This window comes from Abramis brama (assembly GCF_963993115.1).
Source record: "Abramis brama genome assembly, chromosome: 3".
Taxonomy (NCBI): domain Eukaryota; kingdom Metazoa; phylum Chordata; class Actinopteri; order Cypriniformes; family Leuciscidae; genus Abramis; species Abramis brama.
This window is the reverse complement of record NC_139965.1, coordinates 28,079,882-28,105,880: the sequence shown is the minus strand read 5'-3', so window position 1 is coordinate 28,105,880 and position 25,999 is coordinate 28,079,882. Positions and strand designations below refer to the sequence as shown.

Below are 25,999 nucleotides of genomic sequence, written 5' to 3'. Positions count from 1 at the left end.
ATGATTACAAGCTATATATATATATATATACCCTGGACCCTGGACCACAAAACCAGTCACATGGGTAAATTTTCTGAAATTGAGATTTATACATAATCTGAAAACTAAATAAATAAGCTTTCCATTGATTATGGTTTGTTATGAAATGACAATATTTGGTCGAGATGCAACTATTAGAAAATCTGGAATCTGAGGGTGCAAAAAAATGGAAACATTGAGAAAATCTCCTTTAAAGTTCTACATTTATGTTCACGATGCATTCACTCACAAAAATAAATGTTTTATATATTTACGGTAGGACATTTACAAAATATCTTCATGGAACATGATCTTTACTTAATATCCTAATGATTTTTTGCATAAAAGAAAAATGTATAATTTTGACCCATATAATGTATTGTTGGCTATTGCCACAAATATACCCGTGCGACTTGTGACTGGTTTTGTGGTCCAGAGTCATATATATATATATATATATATATATATATATATATATATATATATATACAATATTTGGTTTATATATTTATTTATATATATATATATATATATATATATATATATATATAAATAAAATTAAAGGGCAACACCAGAGGGCTAATATACATTTAGAGTAGCATGAGGTAGTTGAGTGAGCCAATGAACACCAAGAGTTATAATTGTGTCTGCTATCCATATCAGAGCATCAGATAATGGTTATGTATATGTGTGTGTGCTAGTCAGATGAAGACGCCTATGTGTGTGCCCTGGCCTCTGTCACCATAAATCAGTAAAGAGAGCGTGTGGCTGTGGATCGCAAATGTGTCCCTACCCACAGTCATTCTGTTATCGACCGCACCAACAGAACACACTTTTTAACTCAGTCAGGCCCCTTCATTAATAATCCACAATGTATAGTAAACACACTTGGTTCCACGTACAGCAAAACAGTCACATATGAAAAAGCACACAGTCACACAACCTCTTTCTCACAAACATGTCAAGAAACGTTCAGCAAAGCAACATGTAGGAGCAGTGTTGACTAACATCTTTATGGCGGTACCTTTATACAAAAGAGACATGATACTTGATCCCTGTTATATGAGCTCAGAGCTCTGCTGTCTGCCATTGGACCTGTATGTGAATGTGTGTGTGTGTGTGTGTGCTGACTGCTCTATCAGTCAGCAGCAATAGAAAGATCTAGAAGCTTGACTGGATTAACAGATGGGAGTGCTATGGCAGAGTTGATGAAGTTGGCACAGCATTGAGCTTTAGTCTATTGTGGGTCTAGTTTAGGACAGACAGCTAAACATAACTTACTTTCAGATGAAGAGACACACCTTCCCACTCTGTGGACTGGCCAATGTATTAAATGGACAATGGGTCTCAATCACTAATAATTGCATAGATTATTTATTCGCACAGGAGAACTTCTCACAAAAAATTCCCACCTAATTCACAACACTTGCGTACGCACATGGATTTGTTCTTAACCCCGTTCGGATGTTAATTTGGAGTATTCTAAAAGAGTGACTACGTGCCCGAGGTTTGTAATTTACATAAAACACACCCACACCATGGTTATATAAGGGCTTTACGCACATCCTTTCCTTTCGCCGCTCTCTAAAGACGCGCTCTCGCCTGATAGCTCTTGCAGCAAGCTCCTCGAGCAATGCCAAGTGTGCCATCCTCAAAACAAGTTCAAACACAAGAAACACCTTAAATACAGACCCAGATATGTTATATTTTTTATATTATTTATTTCTTCTTAACGCGTTTATAACGCCACCCAGGTTATGAGGATTAAAAAAAATTGTATTGGAAACGTTTAAGATATTTGCGTATCGATATGTATCGTATTTTTGACAACACTAAATTTAATGGATCCATGCTGAATAAAAGTATTAATTTTATCCCCAAAAAAAGGGGGGAAAATAACTTACAGGGTTCCCACGGGTCCTTGAAATCCTTGAAAGTTTGTGAATCTGAAAAAATGTTTTCAAGGCCCTGGAAAGTTTTTGAAAATAAACATACATAGAGACAGGTGCTTGAAAGTGCTTGAATTTATTTTGATGGTCAGATACACTTTTTCCACCGTAATGTTTCTGTTGTTGTTACCACTTGTGTCTATTCAACCGTATAGTGCTGCGCGGATCGCGGCTAATCGCGGGTCGGGCGGGCCAAGTAATACAAACATTCCATTCCAATTAATCGAGGGTGGATGACAGATAAATCATTATAATGTGTTGAGTTTAATAAAGACACGGAACTCTCATCACAGTAAAATGCAATGAACGTGTGTGAACGTGAACGTTTACTTTCGTTTTCAACAACGTAATTCTCTTCAGGGAAAACCAATCAAGGAAAACATATCAGGGCTCGACAATAACGCTTGTCCGGGACCATAGACTGTGTCTGGGACACGTGTGTTTTTTTCTTTTTTTGAAGGGGAGAGAGAATTGTAGGCCTATTACTTGCCCAACCAGACAAATGCCCTGATTAAAACAATTTTTAGTATAAAAATACAAAATAACTAATTCTGTTTTATTTCATTTAATGTAAGTGGCGATTGATAGCCTATAGTTGATAATAATATAGGCCTATAATGTACTGATGGTAACAATGTTGCGCTGTTGAGGTTTGCGCAGTTATTTATAACACTATAGTTAAGAAACAATATTTTGTATAGCCTAGGCTACACACGACCAGAGAGCCATCAAGATTGAAACCGAGACTGATTTCATAACAGTTCAATAAACAAATAGTTAAAATTAAGTCACTTACATTTTGAACGCAATAACTGTTTTTGTTCCGTTTCAGCAGCGAAAATAGTTCAAAACAAAGATCACAGCAGAACCATCGCGCATCTCACAGCAACACTTGCTATACTGAATGATACTGAATGATTCAGCATTTTGAGCGAATCGGTTGAGTCAAAGATTCAGTTACCCATTCATAAACTGCCCCATTCTGAATAAATCAGCCGTTTGTTCGAATCGTTTGAATGAATGACTCAATGACTCGCTCATTAAGACGGTCGCCTGCCGCCTCCTACTGGCGGTTTAGTTTCATAAAGTATCATTCTTTTCAACATTCCTTACTTGTATATTCAAAAATATTTTAAATAATCTAATTTAATACACTTATAATTTTTCAATGTAAATTATTTAATTTGATTGGAAACAGCATAGTGTCTTATTATTTTAATTGAATATATTGATCAAATTTAAGAATTTGAAATGAAAGATGGAGCAAACATTTAATAAAATTAGGGGAAAAATGCCCTTTATAAAAGGTACAAAAAAATTAGTGTTTTCAAACAGTGATGTAATGAAACACTGACAATTTAAGTTTGAAGGGAGTAAAGCCTCTGTTTAGGCTATTAAGGAAATGTAATTTTGCCAAAAGAAAAACTTTTATTTTAAATAAATGTTAATTTTTAATCAGCCTACTTCAGTGTGATATGTTACCATATCATGCTTAACACTGAGAATCTGAATAATTGTAATGTGATGATCAGATGCAGATATCTAAATCAAAGTATATGGGCGGTTTGCGGGTGTATTATTTATTTTTAACAGTGGATTCGGGTGACTCAAAGTGCACCAGATTAATGAATTTATCTTTAAAATGTAAAAAAATTTATTACGGGGGGGGCATGACCCCAGACCCCCCTAGGGGTACCAGGCTCCACCCACAAAAATAATGTGGGAAACACATTAGGCTATATGATGATCTACAAAAAATAATAATTTAATTATCTTATTATTAAAATACATTATTAGGATTTTACCACCTCCGCCTTATTTTGAGCCAGGAAAAACCCTGGATACGTTAAGTTTTTCCGCATGAGGTAGGCTACTTTGTGTTGTACGTTGCCATGACGTTCACAGGCGCATGAAAGTACCATGGTACCTCAACGTTTGTTGTTGGACACAACAAATGTGTCCCCACATTAAGTCCTTGAATTTGAGGGTATTGGACCTGGAAAGTCCTTGAAAGGTCCTTGAATTTGAAGTTAACCAAGGTGTGGGAACCCTGAACTTATTGACCCCAACATTTTGAACGGTAGTGGTGCAGAAAAGTGTAAAGCAGGGGTGGGCAAACTTTTTTTCATGAAGTGCCATTTTTATGTATATAAACATATTAATATTCATAATGAAATAGTGCAGAACCTATTTGGGCCTATTTACATCTGGTCATTCATGGCTTTTAACTGATCGGATAGCTATCCGTTTGGTTAAAACGGTTCCATTTACACTTGGCAGCATAAATGTGTCTCTGCATCTAATCTTCAAGTCCTGCACTATATGCAAATTTAACATCTTTTCACGATTGGATAGCCATCCGATCAGAGAAAACGCATGAAGTGACCAGGTGTGCATGAATGGAGTTTTCACATCCATCACAGTCATTTTGATGTTTGTGGAATGTTTAATAGGACTCAGTATACTTGTTTTGGATATCTCTGAAATTTATAGCATTGACTATGTACAGCGGAACAAGCTGTAAGCTGTCAGTCAAGTAACTTGTGTACGCGTGATGCGCAGTGGTCATGCTAATGGTTTGTTAGAGACTCAGAGCTGCGCGCTTTCATTGACTTGCAAAGTGTAATTCTTACACTTTAATAGTATTTATAACTCCTACCTAGGGCTGCTCGATTATGGAAAAAATCATAATCACGATTATTTTGGTCAGTATTGAAATCACGATTATGTAACACGATTATTTCACATGACTTTGGGAACGTGTTGCATTTATTAAAAAGACACGGTAACACTTTACAATAATGTTAATTAGTTAACATTAGTTAATGTATTAACTAACATGAACTAACAATGAGAAATACATTTGTTACAGTATTTATTAATCTTTTTTAATGTTAGTTAATAAAAATACAGCTGTTCATTGTTTGTTCATGTTAGTTTACGGTGCATTAACTAATGTTAACAAATACAACCTTTCATTTTAATAACGTATTAGTAAATGGTGAAATTAATATTAACTAAGATTAGTAAATGCTGTAGAAGTATTGTTCATTATTAGTTAATCTTAACAAAGGTAGTTAACTAATGCTAATTAATGAACCTTATTGTAAAGTGTTACCAAAGACAACTTTCAACAATTCTTAAAAAATCAAAATTTGAACATTGATTGTACTTTTTGAACTATTATATAAATAATATATAACAGATAATACTTCAATGAGTATTTTAATAATTCCCGCAGGTCTACCACTTATAATGCGGGAAATTCCCCCGCAAACATTGATTCACTTTAGCATGTAGATTGTATGAGTAGCCTAAATGAATCCACACAGATTATAAAATCAAATCAGTCATTTTAAAACTTTCTCCAAGACGCAATTTCACAAACCGCGTGAGTGTTCAGCGGTGCTGCGTCTTCTCCCTCTCTGTCTCTCAAAATGGGTTGGACAAGGCAATCGTCGAAACTACACATTCGCGTTTAGGAGTCGGGACATGATGGAATTGTCACTTGTACAATCGGGCCAGCATTGCATCGTAACTAAAGTTTATCATTTTCAGTTCTTTTTAAGTTTTATCAGTTTAAACATTCAAGCTGAGAGAGTTTATGGCATCGGGAGGGGCGGATGTGCGCGTGCGCGCGTCATTCAGAACACGACAAAATAAGAGCGTTCTTTCAAAACAGAACATGGCAAAATAATCGTTTTTACTCGATTATACTATTTTGGTGATCGTTGGGAGTAGAAATCGAAATCGAAATTCAATTAATTGCACAGCCCTACTCCTACCTTAATAAAACAAGCTGTGTTACTATGAGGAGTGATTACCTCAAAATGTAGATCTGTATGTAAGTACGAGGTACTTTATCCGAATGACATATATGCACCTCTCTCGTTTTTGCTCACATGCCAGTGATTACCCTACGTGCCAGTGTTGGCACATGTGCCATAGGTTACCAACCTCTGGTGTAAAGACAATAAGACATGCTTGAATAGTGTCTTTGATTTAAACTTCAAATTTACTAACTCCAATTTTTGCAGTTGACGAATCTTCATGAATCAGAACTTCATAAATCATTCTGTTTGTTTCTGCAGTATTAATCGATTCAAAATTATGTTTCAGTGATTCGTCAACACTCATCAATGCTAATGAAAGTATCTTTGTGGCATTTATATGTATTATATATTAAAATATGTTGTTTAATATGTAATATTTAAATGTGTAAGTTGATATTCCTGTTTATTGTCATATGTGTATACTAAGGATAAAGATTAATTATTTTTCCTTGTTTATTTTTGTGTACCGCAGTTGTGCATGTATAAGGCAAGTGTACATTTTCACCAAGTAAAGCTGTTTGGTTTCCTCAGGCCACTAGGCCACTATCGTTAGGTCACTACCGTCACACACTGCCTTCTCAAATTTCCCCTGACGATCCATCTCACGTTACCATGACAGCAGGGCATGTACATGTCATATTACAGGAGAGGGGTGGTCTGGAAAGTAAGAGGATGTGTTGGAGAGCTAGACTAAGGCAAATATCTGTGAAAACAAAATCAGTTAAAACATTTTTTGTTGATTTAGAAAATACATAGTTTTGCATATCCTTAAATGGATAGTTCACCCAAAAATAAAAATTTGGTCATCATTCTTTCACCTTCATTTTGATCCAACCCTATATTATTTTTTTCTTCTGTGGAACATTACAGAAGATATTTTTAGAAATGTCTTATTTTATGTCAATGGTCACTATTGGTTTGGTTTCCAAAATATTCTTCTGTGTTTGGAACGACAGAAAAAAAATTACATTACTACTGTATGTTACTGAGTGTTAGCATATAACCTGCCCTTACAAAAGGTAATCATGGTCTTTGATCACAAGTCTTATTCCTAATTTTAAAACCATATTTTAACATCCAATTCACAGCTCAAAAGGTCATATACTCTTTTTTGTTTTGTTTTTCTTTGAGAACTTTCTAATTTGTCCTGTATCTCAGTGGACATGCATATGGCGAAAGACATTGTGGCACACGCACACCACAGCTGAACGATTTTATTGTCGAATATATCTAGGTGCAGATGCAAGCTGTGCCAAGCCAGTTTTTCTGGTCCCGAATCACATAGTCTTGCATAGCACTTTTTCATGGGGAGTGGGAACCGTTTCTGGCACTAGCACCAACCCTGGAAAAATAAGATTTGTTGAATTTCTGTGGTTGTGACAAGCAAAAGAACATGAAATCGATGCATCCTAAAATGTTGCATAGCTGCTCAATGATTAAAGGTGCCGTAGAATGGATTATTTTATTATTTTATAATGTTTCCTGGGGTGCCCTTATAATGTTAGTATGTTTTTTAGATCAAAATTTGTTATAATTTAGAAATAAAAGGCATATTTCCTAGCCTGATTTCATCACCTGGTTTGAACACTCTGTTTGAAGGGGCGTGTCTGCTGTGAGACTTCAGTGTTGTTGCCCACTGCTGTGATTGGCTGACATGCTTGCATATGAAATATCTGGCATTACATGTGGAACTATCTGGAAAACTTTTACTATTACAGCTATTATACGTTTTTACTATTACAGCTATCGGGATTAACGAATCATGAGAAGTTTTTTAAGTATTTAGATCTATTCCAGCATTGAGCAGATGACAGCCTGTTGATCGCGTGAATGAAGATCTTATCACTGCAATGCGATTTACTGATGCATAAACAGTGTTGAACGACTTTGAGAGAAAGATTATCTGTCTGAACTTGAACAATTACACATCAGAAATTCACATAACCCACTGGTTCTTCAGAGGCTCGGATGAAGGAGCTAAAAAAATATTTTTGTGTTCATTTGTAGTTACATCCAAACTGAGCAACTGCCATGCTTCGTTCGCTCGTTTGCAAGCCACGATGTCTCTCGAGGAAAAAAAAAAATATCGCGCTGGATCTAGATAACACAGTGTAAATTATCGTTAATAAAATCACTTCTTACCGCTTGCGGGAATATAACGTTAGTTGAAATTGCCCCCTTCGTCCGTTTGAGACGCCGAGAGAAGCCTGGCTGCTTGATATTGTTCCAGGTTAGAAAAACAGTCCGTGGTGAAATGGGCAGAGCAACTTTCTTCGAATTAAACTGTAGCGGTATCCGATTATAGATAGATTATAGATAGATCTGCCATTTTCCCTATGATCCTCGCTTGTTTCTTCACCTGCAGAACTTCTGATGATTCGGCTGCGCAGTTCCGCCTGGCACTGAGCATGGGCTGGCATATGCAAATTTTTAGAGGCGTACATATTAATGATCCCAACTGTTGCGTCACAGTTGGTGTTATGTGGAGATTCGCCTGTTTTTCAGGGGTGTTTTTCAAAAACGAGATTTAAATAAGAAAGAGAAAACTATGGTGTTTGAGACTCACTGTATGTCATGTCCATGTACTGAACTCTTGTTATTTGACTATGCCAAGATAAATTCAATTTCACATTCTAGGGCACCTTTAATCTTGTTTTGTAAGTCTTAATTTTTTACAATATCTACAACCCATCACTATGCATTGTGTAACTTCTCTGTTTATGTTGCTCTTGGTCTGTGTACAGGGCATCATCCCTGCCTCCCCTGGACTGGCCATTGCCAAATCAGTATGGGCAGTATGAACTAAAGATTGAGGTTCACCCCAAAGCTCATCACAGAGCTCATTATGAGACCGAAGGCAGCCGAGGTGCTGTCAAAGCCGCGTCTGGGGGACACCCTATCGTCAAGGTGAGTCTCCACAACAGGACTTTTACTGATGATGTCATTTTCCCTGGCTATATTTCCTGGTTGAATACATTTGTTTGTTGATTACCACCAGTGGTTAAATTTGGTTTTGGATTTTCATACAAAGCCTTGTAGCCTTGATTTTTTTAGAGCTCATTACGCTGGCCACAAAAGTGGGAACAGAGCGTGATGCCATCCGTTCCCTCACAGGAAGCAGAACTTGAGAAGTGAGACCACACAGAAAGTGTCTTCTATGTGGCCTAGTAACCTCATTACTGGTCATAAAATTCCTTTTACTGGGTAACAGCTAGTGCGGGACTGTGTTGGTTTCAGTTAGATCTAAGCAGGCAGTATAGCAGTCTGATTAGAGGCTTTATTTAATACCGACTGCATTTGTGCTACTTGTACTAGCTGCTCACCGGTGGGAGTGTACTTCAGTAGAGGTGATGGCATCATTTATGTAAAATGAAGCCAAATTAGTAACCTGCTGTATCATGTGGTACTCCTGAACGGATAGGTAAACTTACCTGGCACTCTCTTGAGGCTTAGCTCTCATAGAGAGACTGAGAGAGAGAGAGAGAGAGAGAGAGAGAGAGCGAGCGAGAGAGAGAGAGAGAGCTTGTTGGTAAATATTTTATGGTCTTGGAGGCAGTGGCCTCTTTTGTGGTAGCCTTAATGAAGCACATACAACTCAGGAACCAAGATCATTGAATGTGTGAGGAAAAAAAGAAGGCCTTTCCCCTGAATCATAACCTCTGGCATTGAATGGTCCATTAAACAACCACAATAAGACCTGCATTTCTGCCACGTCACACCTCTGTCTTGGGGGCCATTAATTGGCCATCATTCCTTGTTTATGACCTTCGTTATGTTACCTGCATGATCATCTTTCATTATCAGACATCTCCCCTCTTTTATACTACAGGGCTGCCTTTACAATGACCTTTGTTCCAATTCCTCTTGGTTAGTTTGAGCCGTTTCTTTGTACTTTTTCTGGACTATGCCTTGTGAAATTTGTAGATGTCAAATGCAAAAGCATATCACAAAATTTTGGGGGATTTCCTATCTCTCTGGTGTAGTTTGTTGTCAGTTTGTGTGTATGGGTTGTTGATATGGCAGTTTTTTTTGTGTCCTGAAGATAGTACTGAAGATAGTATTGAATAATAAAATATAAATAAAACTACTTTGAAGTAGTTATAATTATTTGAAGTCATAATTATATTGTTAATGTGGTAATTGAGTATACTACTTGAAACCTGAAGTTCAAACTGAGCATCAGAATGGGGACGAAAGGTGAGTAAAGCATGGCATGGTTAGTGCAAGATAGGGTTGTGCCGATGGACGATATCATCATGGAGAGCCACCATCGTGATGCCACGCCCCCCACCCTGTCAGACCAGCCCAGTCTCACGGCAGTTTGTGAAAGGTCACATAATTTAATCTATTGATTCGTGTACACCAGTCAGTGGTTGGGAACCTGTGGTTCGCGAGCCATACCTGGCTCTTTGGCAAAAATCATGTGGCTCGCAAGGTCTCTCACCCTTTACCAACAAACGATAAAAAAATTAAGACACATCAACAGAGATCGGCTCTCTGCAGAAAAATCAGCCAATTACAATTCCCTTGTTGTACAGCCTACCGAAGTTAATTAAAAATTTATGATAATAATAATATTCAAGTTGTACCGGCAAAAGTGCGTGTTCAGTGCTGTTCGCGAGTGTCACGAGTCACCACAGCAATCAACTAACCACTTACGTTTCTGTGGTAACCTACAGCTCCTGCACTGGGATTCAAGCAGTTGCAGCTTGTTTAAGGTAATGGCGAAAATCATTTTAGAACAGCAGCGAAAATGTAAAAGTAGGCTATATAAACTTTAATATATCCTTTTATTGAAACGGGTACTTTGCTGTGCAAAGAGACATTTCGAAACATTTCACCCACTGGCCGCTGGTACTTTCACTTTTGCCGCAGAGACCCTTTATGTCCTATAAATGTGTTGTATTTTTGATATTCCGCGCAGATTTCAGTTGACGATTCTATTTAAGGTTATAACAAAATATGAATGAAAGAGAAAGAAAAGAGCAGGATGTGCTTTATATTGAAAAGAAATATTAAAAGCGCGATAAGTCTCGAAAAAGAACTGAATACTGAGAGGATGCTGTGCACGCGCTCCGAGCGCAACACGGACAAGCAGCCTTTGTCTCCGGTTGCGTGCCTAACAGCCAAATAAACACTGAAATATTTCAAAATGCCAAGTCAAGTATTCCCGTAAACACAGTACATATAAGTACTATGTGCATTCTCTCTCTCTCTCTCTCTCTCTCTCTCTCTCTCTCTCTTCGTCCCCCCCCCCCCCCCGACGATATCATCGTGATGTTTTACTGTAAACATCGTCAACTGCCAATTTAGGGGACATCGCCCAACCCTAGTGCAAGGTGGGCTGGTCTGAGTAATGTAGAAACTGCTGATCTACTTGGATTTTCACACACAACCATCTCTAGGGTTTACAGAAAATGGTCTGAAAAAGAGAAAGTATCCAGTGAGCTGCATTTCTGTAGGCGATACTGCCAGTGGTCAGAGGAGAACGGCCAGACTGGTTCATGCTGATAGAAATGCAACAGTTTCTCAAATAACCACTCGTTAAAACCAAGGTCTGCAGAATAGTATCTCTGAACGCACAACACGTCAAACCTTGAAACAGATGGCCTACAGCAGGGATAGGCAACTCCGGTCCTGGAGGGCCACTATCCTGCAGAGTTTAGCTTCAGCCCTCATAAAAACTCACCTGCCTGTATCTATCTAGTAATCCCGAAAACACTGATTGCCTTGTTCAGGTGTATTTAATTAGGGTTGGAGCTAAACTCTGCAGGACAGTGGCCCTCCAGGACCGGAGTTGCCTATCCCTGGCCTACAGCAATAGAAGATCACACCAGGTGCTACTCCTGTTAGCTAAGACTGTGACTATAATTCACAGAGACTCACCAAAATTGGGCAATAGAAGATTGGAAAAACGTTGCCTGGTCTGATGAGTCTCTATTTCTGCTGCGACCTTCAGATTGTAGGGTCAGAATTTGGAGTAAACAACATGAAAGTAAACAACATCCATCATGCCTTGTATCAACGGTTCAGGCTGGTGGTGGTAGTGTAATGGTGTGGAGGGTATTTTCTTGGCACACTTTGGGCTCCTTTGTACCAATTGAGCATAATTTAAACGTTACAACCTACCTGAGTATTGTTACTGTACATGTCCATCCCATTATGACCACAGTGACCATATCCATTTTCTGATACCTACCAACAGGATAACGCACCATATCAAAAAAGCTCAAATCATCTTAAACTGGCTTAGGGAACATGACAATGAGTTCACTATACAAATAAGGTTTTTAGAAACTCAAAAGGCCATGCATAATGTACAGGGTTTAACAGTTTAATTCATTTTATTTCAGAGAAATGGGTAACAGATAGTTTCACTATATTGTTAAGTTTGTATAAACAATTATTTGGACTTCGACTTCAGTAGACTAATGACAATTAGTATGCAGATGTTTCCTTCAGAAAAGATATGTTCCTTTTGCATTTGTAGAGAAGAAATGTGCTTTCATGATTGAGCCAGTAAAAATGTAACAAATTATGTTAAAGGGTAGCCTGGATGCCAGCCGAACTTAGTCCCACCCACAAAATTTTTCGGTCGGGAAGTTCGGTCTGGACTCGATCCGTTGAGGAGCTATTATGCCCGAACAAAAATGGTTCGGACCAATCAAATTGTCAGGGCGGGCTTTATACGATGATGGACAGATGAGCAACGGTAACGTAATCATCCACGTCACCAACGAGCGCTTGGGTTGAATTCAAATGACTGCCGCTGGAGAATTGAGATTTCACGAGTTCACGCTTACAAATAAGTCAGATAGAATAAATGCATATTTGGCGTGCTGTCTGAGGAGAGGGCTCGGGCTCGGTATTCGGCCTGAACCCAAAGTACTCCCCCCATATTCCTGGCTGTGGAAGAACAAGCCGAGAGTGAGTGGAGGGATGCTAAAAACTGTCAAGGAATGTTAGGTGAGTTGACAGAGTGAATAAATATATGCTTCCTCTCATGCTGATAAGGTAGGCATGGTAATTGTTTGATGACAAGTTGATTGGATTGATTATTTGAACGTGCTCCTCTCGAACTTTGTTTATAAAACATTATGTGTAGATTCTGCCATCGCGTCTGTTATAGAAGATATCGACAGCGCATTAATTTTAAAAGAGGAACAGAGAACCGCGATCAAGGCATTTGTCGATCGGAAACATGAATGAAAAATATACGTCACTTACTCCGTTGCTCTGATTGGTTGTAGGTCTATCCAATTGAGTGCAGAGGCATTTTCTTTCCTGGTTCGGTTGAAACACGCCTCATAATCAAAGCTCAATGGAGCAGTATCAGACTCGTATTCTGACTAGAATCTGAGTATGACGACGTCAGGTTAGTTAAAGGGGTGATGAACTGAGAAATCAAATCAAAATCAAAACAGATTTTTGTCTTGTTTGTTGAGATTTATTTCCCACTTCCAGCCTTTCATGCTTAAACATCAACCACCTGTATGCACATGAGAATCAGTGTTGTGCGAGCGAGCGTGCCTTACTTACTATTTCTGGGTATTAATGACTAACTCTTTAACATCATAGCCCCACTTCCCTCACACTATGACTGAGGATGCATAATTACCTCACATTACTGAAGTCTGTTCAGTGGTAGACACACACTGATCCACCCACAGGGAAAAACTGCTAGAAAACCTGGCTAAATATCTGTTTGTTTGTTTTTTTCAGGATATTTGATCATATTTTTACAAAAGGTGAATTAAATGAATAGGGAAACTACGTTCGTAGACAGATGCAAGCCTTAACATGTATAAAGCTATTATGGGTAATAATATACTGAACAGATATACTTGAACAGAAGAAGGTTAACATGTTTAAGTGATTGGCATCTATACAGATATGCATTTACAAACTCTCTGAGAACTACTGCAAACAATCAGTATAGGAAGATCAGCTGACCAGCCTATGTATCTGCAGTAATTTTGATCAATCTTAGCAATCAAGTAATAAAAATGGTGGGTTTAGATTATTTAATAATTTTAGTTAATGTATTAAGTATTAATTAACTTTTACAGCATTTATTAATCTAAATGAAATGAATTCTACATATAGTAATACATTTTTGTATAACTTATGTGTTATTAAAAGTTGTTAATTATAAATGAGCAATTTATAATTGCTAAAAATAAAAAAAAACTGCATTAAAAAATGTTTAGTTAATGGTACCTAATGCATTAACTAATGTTAACAAATTTAACCTTACTGTAAAGTGTTAACATCGTATTTTCACACTTGTCTTTGGTTTGTGTTTATTTTGACTCTTTTATATGCTGTTTGATTGTGGTTTTGAAACGCCCTGGTTCCGTTTGGGAAAATCTGCACATGGAAAATCTCCCATACCTTCAGACCTTTCAGCGAACAGCTGTTTGCGATAATGTTTCCCGTGATGCTTTCTGGGGCATGCGCTGCTGGAGTCTTAGGCTGCTACTGTGGAGTATCTGTTGTTGTGACGTCAGCAGGTGACACCGCAGACTCCATCTGTCCCGGGAGTGAGCTGCTCTGCGGTGACTGAATCTTAGAGACGGTGAACAGACTCACTGAGCCATATTGCCGTCAGCAGCACTTGCGCTGCCAATTAGTCAGGACAGTTAGGACAGACCCATACATCTGTATGCCAGGTGTAAACTAACACAGGTGTCTGTGTGTTTTTATGTGTGCATCTGGGCGTTTGACAGAGAAGGCAAAGAAGGTAGTACCTAAAAAAAAAATTAGAAAATAGTTATTACAGAAATAAATCAAAACTAATGAAATCTGAGATGAAATAGTATGTGAATGGAACGATATTGAAATGAACTTGAAATGTGATCTATGACTATTTACACTTGCTGTGTTTACTGAGCATTTGTTGACTAATGAACCAAAAAGAAGGTGGCTATTACTAATAGGTGAACAAACAGCCACTAGTATAGCCACTAATAAGAGCTACACAAAATATACTTGTTCTTCTAATGTTGTAGTTATTAATGCTGTTCCATATGCCTTTAATGCAGAAACCATGCAAAAATAAAATGGAATTGGAACATCGAATTATACTAGACAAAAAAAAACAGGGTGTTGTAACCTGAAAAGAACAGTCACAAAAATGTTTTTTGTTTATAAAAGCTGAAATAAAATATAAATGTTAGATGAAGAACTTAGAATTTAGAAATGTTGCCTTTGCAGATATAACTGAAAAATAAATTAAAGTGAAATAGAAAAAAACAAAAACGAATAAATTGACAAAAGCACAACAAAATTACACACAAAAAAACATGAAAAAAGAAAGCTAAATATATATGAAAATAAAAGCTAAATAAATACTATAATAGTATAGAAATAAATACTAAAATGTGTAAGTGAATGCTAATGAGTGTTTGTGTGTGGATGATCTGACTGGATACTTCACCTTCAGCTAGGGCTGCAACTAACGATTATTTTAATTGAAAAGAAAATTGACTGTTTAAAAGTATTGTTGTTAAATAGTGCAGATATCGATCTGAGCAAACCTTGTAAAAACAGCTCCTATTTAATAAAAGTTTAAATCATCTGAACACAGTAATTATATTACACTAATAGGCTATTCCAATAACAATCCCTTTACTGCTATGATAAAAATGATTACTTGTGTTGCATGTAGAATTTTAAACCTATACTTAATTTTTTTACAACAAATATTTTAGGCAGAATTATTGCACTCCTGTTCTACTGCGCTCCATCGCTTACGCACATACGTGCACTGACGCTTGGTTATTGAAGTCTGCAGTTTAACGGAGACTCGTTTATTGTCAGAATATGCAAAATGGAAATACTCGCAGGACTTAGACTTAATTTACAGATAAGGATATAACAGTAAAATGTAAGTTATGTACTGAGGAAAACTTGTCTCAAAAGCATTAAACAGCACATGCATTTCTCAAAGTACGACAGGGCAAGACGCGGTAAACGTTTATGCTTTTGTTTGAAGCGCATCAACTGTAACTGCCGATTTTCAACCCCCTTTACAGGATTGTTACAATGTCGGTAGAATATGAAATGAACCATGTATACTCATTCTCTGAGTTCTCTGGACTGAGAAATTCATGTTTATTTGTCAGCAAAAGTCCTGCATCCTAGTCCTACTGCATAGACAGCCCAGTTTTACTTCAAGCCTATTTTGCCACCGGTAAGGTACCCCTTTAATATAAAGCATTCTCATGTTTCAGATAACTTGGGTCAGGCACCTTTCCCCGCAGCAGCTCGCTCTGTGTCCTCCACTATTTTACATATGCGTTTTGTCCAAAGAAATGTGTTATTCACTACTATAAAGCTAAGTGACTGGTGGATGGTTTCCGTGCACAGCGTGCAGAGGTGACTAATCGATAACCGGATTCGTTGTCGATTATTTTTATTATCGATTGTAATCGATTTTATCGATTAGTTGTTGCAGCCCCACCTACATTCCTTCTGTAGCTGCTCTCGGTCCCATGTAAACATGTACTACGACCCAGTTATGTGGATGGTAGACCGTACACAGGTCACAAGGTTAAGAGAAGGTCACGAAATTAGCTTTACAGGGGCAAGAGCAGTCTAATGTTACAACCAGAAACACATACTTTACCACTCCAATTATTGTGTGAGAAATCAGAGACAAGATTTCTGGTGAAATCGAGAAACGTGTGTGAGTGTTTCTATCAGTTGTGTGTAAGTCAAGCTGCCATAACAGAAGGCTGCGGATTGCAGTGTACAGTAGCCAGACAAACACCAGCAAAACAAAGTGACAGTGTTTACTGCTAGTGTTTGCACTGGGCTAATTCACATTCAGAGATCTACAAGGAATGCTGTGTAATGCACTACAAACCTTGCTCGCGTCTCGCTGGGTTCGCTGTTAACCAAAATCAGCACACATGTTGGTGGAGACATAGAAGTTCTGATCCCATCTGGCTTAGACTTTCTTAAATGTAAGTATGTGTGAGTGAAAGATTACAATTGAACTGGTTAAACACACAGACGCTCACAAAGGGCAGCAGAGTTTACATATGCCGTAGGATCTGTTCATGTGTTTTATTCTCAGAGAAAGTCACTTGCACCTTTCACCCAGAGCTTTTATGTGGATAAAAAAGGCTAAGTGGAATCAACACAGATGGTGGAAATCAGCTTTATGAAAAATAAATTACCCTGTGTTTTTAAAAGGATGATGGTAAAGGAATATTCTAACTCTACTGAGAGCATCTGTTGCAGGCTGTCAATTACCACAAAGAAGATGTCTAATGGCAATTGTGCTGGAGAGGTTAAAAGCAGAAATGCAAAGCCAATGTTTTTGTTGAGCACTTGTCTAAATGTTGCTTTTGAGTTGGGAGTACCATTCTGAACATGCCCATTGTAGAAAATTACCTGCTTCATGCCTGACAGGCAGAGGTGGCTCTAACTTTGCCCTTACAAGCCTGTAGGGATGATCAACCTGTCAGGCACTAAGCAGGGAACTTTTCGCCATTCTGGTTATGGGTTACCAGTGTAATTCCTGTAGGTGAAATTTTGCTTGTGTGAAAATCATGGAAACCGGGTTTATCAGGGCCCTAAATTGTTTATGAATTTCATTTACCATGTATTTTTTAAAATAACTTATTTGTGAATCTTTTTGTTTAGTTTTTTTGGAGGAAAAAAAAAGTAAATCAAACATAAAATTTTAATTATGCATTTGGCAGACACTTTTATCCAAAGTGACTAAGATATTGCATTCAGGGTATACATTTCATTTGTTCATGCATTCTCTGGGAATCAAACCCATGCAAAAAACATACTCTTCTGTTTGAGCTACAGGAACACTTTTTAGTTAATGAAAAAATAAATATTTCTAGCAATTTCGGCAGGGCAAGTAAAAGTCAGTAATAGTAAAAAAAAAAAAAGTCACTAAAAGTACAAAAAAATCCTTTGTGAAAATTTTACACAAATGTATTCCACTGCTTTACAATCACTGTATAGACGTCCATTATAAGTGGTTTAGATTTACATTTATTACTTTGTTTTTACAAACTCAAAATCATATCTGTGGTACAACAATTTAATCCTGAATAGTCTGTCAATTAATCTTTTCCCAAAGATATTAGCTTTAGTATCAGATAACAAAACAGATAACAGAAAAACAAAATGGCTGACCTTGGTGACACTCAGATCTCAAGGTTGGGTGATTTTCTGTGCTGACCAGAGACATTTGTGGTGGTGTTTTTTTTCCTGGGGAGCAACCCTGTTGTCTGTATACCCTCATGAGTGCAGTGCTTTTGTTGTACAGTAGCCTGAGGCTGTATCTGATGTGGATTGAAGAGTGAAGCATAGGACACAGCACAGTGCGAACGGAGGGGGTGAGAGAGGTACACACCATGGTAAATGCTGTACTCATTCTATACAAAAGTTTATATCTTGATGTGTTTGTGTGGGAGTCCTAGTGTAGCCTTTTACACATAGTGTGTGTGTGTGTGTGTGTGTGTGTGTGTGTGTGTGTGTGTGTGTGTGTGTGTGTGTGTGTGTGTGTGTGAGAGAGAGAGAGAGAGAGAGAGAGAGAGAGAGAGAGAGAGAGAGAGAGAGAGAGAGAGAGAGAGAGAGAGAGAGAGAGAGAGAGAGAGAGAGAGAGAGAGAGAGAGAGAGAGAGAGAGAGAGAGAGAGAGAGAGAGAGAGAGAGAGAGAGAAAGTAGGGATAAATAGAGGTATACACGCAGAGAGCACTCAGACCCAGAAGGCTGGGTAACCTGTTGTTTAAATAAGGTCAATACACATACTCTCTCCCTCTCTCTCCCTCACACACACACACACACACACACACACACACACACACTCTCACACACACACACACACACACACACAGAGGCATATGTTGTGTAAACACTGCATCGGTGAACAGACTCTTACTGTGTCCAGTAAGCACAGAGAGTATGTCAGCGCTAATCCACGTTTTGGGGCAAGAGGTCACAGTGTGTGTGTTTGTGAGTGAGAGTGTTTTTGTGTGACCTTGAGTCTCCGCCCCACCCCCTTAGGCTCGGGTTTACGCACGCACGCACACACACACACACACAAACACACACACACACACACACACACACTCAATCATACTCGTGCATGCACACACACGCACCGGCTGGCCTTCACCATAGCAACCACAGAGCAACACAGGGAAACAACTTGCCAGCAGCGGGTAGGAAGGAGAAAGATAGATAGAGAGATGGAGAAAGGGAGGAGTGGAGATAGAGATTGAAGAGAAATAGGGGAATGAGACATAAAGCTTTAAGGGAAGTTCAAAGTGTAAAGGGTGTATGAAGGGAATTAAGGCATGATGAAACATTCAGCCAACAGCCAAAAGTACAACAGCGCAAAACGTGCTACACCAAAACATGCGCTGCACGTGCTTTTGTGGTACGCTAGACTGTTTCTTCCTGCTGTTTTTAAGACCACCTGATTCTGTGTTTCAGCCTGGGAATGCAATGAGAAACAGTCAGAATGAGACATCTTTATTTAGTCCTCAATATGAAAGGCAGCCCAGGGGGGCTATTTTTACCCCCGCTAGCTTTATTTCAGCAATGGGACATGTGACTTTTCTTAATGTCAGCAGTTTAATATAACCAGTGTCAGGGAAGGGAGGTTATAGCAGTGCAGGGACAGTCGTCTTGTGAAATCTCACACAAACACACACTGTGGATTTCTTCAGGCCTGCCGATGATGAGAGGATGAATGAGAGGATGTTTTCTGTAGCTGCTTGTGTTTGAAGAGATGGCACATCAACTCATTCAAGACTCCAGGTTTTTAAGCTTGTTTTCTGTTGTCCCTTCCTGTTTTTTGTTTTTGTTTTCTCTCTCTCTCTCTCTCTCTCTCTCTCTCTCTAAGCTTTTCTTCAGGATTAAAAGAAGAAGAAAAAAAGTGGGAATAGAGCGTGAATGTAGCCACTTCACAAAGTGGTGTCATACAAAACGCAAATGACTTCCCGTTCCTTGTAGTGTGAATCACAGTTGATCCACAAAACTCTTAACACATGTACACTACCTTCAGAAAGTAGAAAACAATTGGGTTTCCACAAAAACATTTAGCAGCACAACTGTTTTCAACATAGATAATAAGAAATGTTTCTTGAGCAGCAAATCAGCATATTAGAATGATTTCTGAAGGATCATGTGACACTGAAGATTAGAGTAATGATGCTGAAAATTCAGCTTCGACATTACAGGAATAAATTACAAAAAAGTATTAAAAATTATAAATTATTTCAAAATATATTCAAACAGAAAACAGTTAAATTGTAATAATAATTTGCAATAATACTGTTTTAACTGTATTCTTTATTGATTAAATGTACCCTGGTGAGCATAAGAGACTTCTTTCACAAACATTTAAAAAATGTTATCAACCTCAAACTTTTAAACAATAGTGTATAAACACAATTAAACACACTGCAGGCAAATACAAAAGGAGATCAGCTGTAATTATTTTGACTTAATGGAGGGAATGGCAATATCTTCTGAATGGAAATTACAGAATGAGAGAGAAAGAGTGCAGGGGTCGTGCTGAAGTCAGCAACAGAGGCTGAGCCGCAGGCCTTCAGAAACTCCTTGAGGATGTGGCATCTTGTAGCTGCTCTAAATGTCTTGAAACTGAAGCAGCGCTCTGAAACTTTGCTGAGGCTGCAACATGTTCATGGAATTTCCAAAAGTCATAATTGTTCATGGACTGATATATCATCGTGTAAAGTGATTTTACATTATAATGCATCATACTGACCATTAGGGGTTTGGGATACTTCTTTTTATAGCATTCCAGATCAAAATGAATGAATTTGGTAAACTTAAAATAAACATGAAACCAAAACTGACACTGTTTACTTTAATAATACATGTTCTCAGTCCTATTGTGCATGATTCATCAGTGCACTTTATTTCTAACAGAAATGTTTGTCTTTACAATTTTTAATCAAAATGAAATTACTGGCTCCATTATGCTATGGAACATCCACTCTTCAGGATCAGTCAGTTCCTATTTGAGTATTGAATATTGAATATTTTGTTTTACTCAGTCAGAAATAAATCATAATTTAGAAGTATAATAAGTTGTGAATGTGGTTTCATGTTGATTTAAATCATATCATACCATTGTTAAATAGAAAATTCACTTTTTGATGTCTAGAGTCTGCAAAAGGTTTGGTTAATTGAGATGATGCACTATTTAAATCTGTTGCACTATTGAAATGATGCACTATTTAAATCACACTGTGCAAGACTAGAGAGCAGTATATTTCAAATATATTCAAATAGAAAACCATTATTTTAAATTGTATATTGTTTCACAATATTACTGTTATTGTATTTTTGGTCAAATAAATGCAGCCTTTGCTAGCATGAGATGCTTCTTTCATTACATTAAACATTTTTACCGACCATACATTTTTGATTGGAGTGTTAGTTAATTAAACCTGGAAGCCAGTTTCATGCACATTCGCACAAACAACTCAGGCTTGTTTTGTTTTTCTTTGCGTACACACAATGAAAATTAATTGTCCAGTTGGGTTTAGAGCTGGTACCGGGGGTGGTTCACTCTCACCACTGAAATAAATCCTACAAGCATGTGGTGTTGACGGGGTCATGGTTCATTTCAGTTGAGCTCTTCACCTTTTTCAGGTCTTGGAGCATAAACATGGCCTCTGCTCCTGAATCTCCCATTGCCTGCAGGTCTCTGTCTGCCGGGGATTGTTCACCTCACAGAGTTCACTGCACTCACAGAAACAACATTACTTGATGGAAAAGCATTTAAGAGAAGGACGAGGCAAAAGTTTCATGAAGAAAAGTGACCAATAATGTTCCATTCAACATTTTTTTTTAGAAATTGTCTACTTTTACTACCATTTTTTTCTATAGTTCTGCCATGCCATCTAATTTTTTTTAAATCTAGTTTATTGTTAATTAACCCTTTCATGCATGAATTATGATAACCTCAGTCAAGATTTTTTTCCTATATGTTTTTATTGCTCTTAGGGCATGAAAAACAAGATTTGAATTATTTTATTTTTTTTTACACATTTTTCAAAGAGATTTTCAGATGTTCACTTGAGTGGACAGCATGCGTTTATGGTTTAAACTGAAGAGATACTGTTTTAAACATAATACAATAATCAAACAGATAAAGTATGTGTATTTAACAAACTACAATAATCAAACAGATAAAGTATGTGTATTTAACAAACTAATAAATAAAATTATATCAAATCATGTGAAAACTATAAAATATATACAAAAAATATAAATGCGAAATATTGCAAAGGCAATTGAACTTCATACAAGTTGCACTTCGCGTATCTTTGATATCAGAACATGAGGACGTGATTCCATCAGAATTTTCTACAGCCTGTCAAGAACACACAGAAACATTCAACGCTGCCCCGCAACGATATGCAATATGAAACCGAAATCGCGACACTCAGATCTATGAACCTGTGTCGCGGTGTGAGAAGGCAGAATCGCGACACACCCCTTCGAACTCCCAGAGTTATCCTTCCCGTCCAGATCCAATGCTATCACATCTTTAAATTACTATTGGGCAATTCCAGCGTTATGGACGTGACATTTGCAGTCAAAACTTGAAATATACATTCTCAGAAAATGCATTTAATACCAATATATTGAAACGTCTATCTATCCATACTCCCATAATAAAGGAGTCCAGACATTAGAAAAATACTAGTCTACACATGCGTTTTATATTTAATATGAGGGAAATACACATGCGTGTACACAAAAATTCTTTAACTTTTAGGTGGCAATTTTTTTTTTTAGTAATTCTGTGAATTACACTGCGCAAACCAAAAGTAATACTACCCACCGGATGAAGAAGGGTTGGCTCTCCACAAAACATAAAATATTCATTTTATTTTATTTTTCGTGTTCGCATTTATGAGGAAAAAACAATGTTACAGATGTGACAGTTCTCCGTTATGGACGTGAGCGCTCTAACACTTTCACAGAGACCTCAAACAGGCATTTAAAACACCAAATTTCGTTTTTTATTAATTGTATCTTAATTTTAATGTGTCATAAACCAATTGCCTGGATTTAATAAATAAGAAGTAAATATAGCAGGCAATATAATCAGGACATGGAGGCGCAGCCGACACTGACACAGAAAACACTTGTTTATTAATAAACAATTGAAATGTCTCCTTGCTATATTTGACATATTCATAATCATTACTTTTGCCGGTTCTTTGTGACAGCTTTTAGGTGCGTTATTGGCAGCGCCACCCTTACATGTTACATGAACGCGTCACCACCGCTCAATAGTTAATTGTTCTTTGGTGTTCCGTTTATACAGGCTTTCAAATGTTATTTAATAAAAATAAAAAAAAATCTCTCTATTTTTTCTCTCGACACCGCTTTAACTTGACACGAAGTTCTGGAAAAACTGTCAGTGACGGTCACAATATGCAAATTTGTTTAAATTCATACCAAAATTTTACTTTTTTTTTTTTTTTTACATTGAATCTTGAAAAAAAAAAATATAGACCTACCCTACCAACCCTTTTGTTTTTTTTGCTGTTACTGCAAACCAAAATATTTGTAAGGATGGCCTAATTAAACTGACAGCTTCATTGTTAATAAAGAGAGATATGCTGAACAGATGCAGGTACACATCTCTCAGCTGCTGCCATCTTGCGTCGATGCATCGATTGTATTGAAAATTAAATCTGAGGACTTAAGTATTAATAGTACTGTAAGGGCCACGTTTCTAGAATGCCGTGCCATGATGAGATGCGAGATGGAAAAATGCATTCTTTTTGAAAAGCCCCTAATATTGTTGCTGTGTTCATCTTCTTACCCAGAAGATTGTTTTGTTCACTCACTGTAATAGTTTATTAGATAATAAACGAATAAACGGGTAAGATTTCAAAACTGTTGCATATCTATATGATGGGCCCTATCTTACACCCGGCGCAATGCAGCACCAAGCGCGATGCAAGTGTTTTTTGCTAGTTTCAGTCCAACGCAGTTATCATTTTCACGTCCTGCGCCACGCTGTTTAAATAGCAAATGCATTTGCGCCCATTTGTGCGCGCCCATTGGCGTGCTGGTCTGAAAACGAGGTGTGTTCTGGCGCATTGTTGGCACGTTGCTATTTTGAGGCAACAGAAATAGACTGCACCATTGGCCAACTGAAACCTCTAAAGTCAATGGCGCAATATTATTATTTTTTTGTTATTTAAAGAGCACGTTAGTAATGTGTGCCTATAGGCGGGTCCACAACGCGCGTACACTCTGCTTATTAAACACACAGGGATGCACAGCAGCACACAAACATGCCAAATATTTAAAATAAAAGGATTACAATGTAAAAGATTATTATTGTGTCCATAAAGATATGGTGGAATCCGGCTTCTCCCGTAGTTGGTGTGCTTGCGCACTTTTACCTCGCGCACGAGCAGTTCTGTTTGCGCTCTGGAGACGCGTTCGGTCTTTCCACTATCAAATTCCGTCATGTAAATAGCGAATCTGCCATGGCGCGAGCGCAACTGGCATTTAAAGGGAATGGGAGATGAGACACTGATTGGTTTAACGCACGTAAATCCCAAAACACACCCATTACTCATTATGAGAATAGGGACAACGCTTTTAGACCATGCGCCTGGCGCGCCGACCATTTTTCCCGTCATTAAACTAGCAAAAGTGGATTCGGAAACGTCCTAAGTGAACTTGCGCCCTGCGCTTTAGAAGACCATGCGCTTAGATCGTTAACAACCAGCTGAATGTACTTTATACCTTACCTAATAAATGCTAATAAAAGGGTTCTTTTTTATTGTTATTTCAATGTAACTATTAATTTTAACATATAGAAACTTATTGTAAAAAGTGACCATAAATATTTTGAAACAAAGCATACCCTTTTGGTTTTATAATTTTCCTAGTTACGGATGTCTCCAAGTGTAATAAAACCAAGCTGTCCTGGGAACTACATGAACCAAATGCCACTACAGTCCAAGTCTTCCGTTGTTCCCTGATTCTCTTTTCCCAACGTCTATTTATTTTTCCTCTATCCACAAATGTCTGGCTCTGTTCTCAAGACCCGTCAGTTTAAATGTGAAGCATGTTTTTCTCATTATTGTGTTGCTGTGGTTGGCTTGGTCCTTCCGTTACCTGTGATGGGTCATCTCTCTCTCTCTCTCTCTCTCTCTCTCTCTCTCTCTCTCTCTCTCTCTCGCCCTCTCTCTCTCTCTCTCTCTCTCTCTCTCTCTTCCTTCCTTTTTTCTCTCATTCCCAGTTTCTCTCTCTCTTTCACTACATTGGATCAGTGTTTGCCAAGCATAACATTTCAACAGTAGAGAGATTGTTAGGAGCCTGTGTGCTCAACCTAAGTAACACCCACCCACACATGCATGTCAGTGGAAAAGCTCCCTTCTGTTTGTGAACTCCTCACCTGTCTGGGAAGCTTATTGGCAGGTCATACGTGTGTACAAACTGCTGGATGTGGCATTGCGCTGCCTCACTGGAGGTTTGCGTTGGACACCCTTGTATGCAGCACCAGGAGGAAAAACGCTTCTGTAAAAGCTTTTTGTTCTGTAACTTCAACGACCTCAGAATGATGTGTTACTTCTAATTAATCACATTTTAATGGGTTTTTCACTTCCCTATTTCCATAAGTCTTGTTTATACTATTTTAGCAGCAAAAGTAGAATGTCTTTCATGGTTTTGTTTTTCTTTTCTCACCTTTTCTACCCACTAAATTGTTTTTCCTTCAATTTGATTTTGGTGTTTTTTGTGGTTCGTGGCTCAAAAACATGTTTTTATGTTCATGTCTGGATTTTAATTAGTAGTTGCAGTGTGTTTTAGATTCGTCTTGGAAAAAGTGGGCTAACGTCTGATGTTAATGTGCATGGATGAGGATTTGGGAAGTAATTGCACATACATAGGTTCCTTCGGATGGAAATGCTTTTGGGGGAAATGATTGTGATACAAATGGAGAATATTTTCCAGTTTGACCTGGTTGAATGTCCAGTGCTTTTAGATGAATACAGCCTGTCAAAAATATAAGAGTTCGGCTATGGAATGATGTAATTTTGCAGGCCAACCCGGAAGTTACCATCGCCCTGATTCCCTCGACAAAAAGCCCATAGGATTTTTCCATTGTCTTTTTGGATTATTACAGAAAATATACTGACCAACAAAAGTT

General features: G+C 37.8%; 1 protein-coding gene across 1 annotated transcript in view; it reads left to right on the top strand.

Moving 5' to 3' along the window:
* The window catches only part of nfatc3a (nuclear factor of activated T cells 3a), a 90,025-nt gene that overhangs the window by 35,152 nt on the left and 28,874 nt on the right, over positions 1 to 25,999 (top strand). The window contains exon 3 of the mRNA XM_084107523.1: positions 8,545 to 8,707. Coding sequence (XP_083963649.1) covers positions 8,545 to 8,707 — 163 coding nt within the window. The remainder of the gene's footprint in view (positions 1 to 8,544; positions 8,708 to 25,999) is intronic.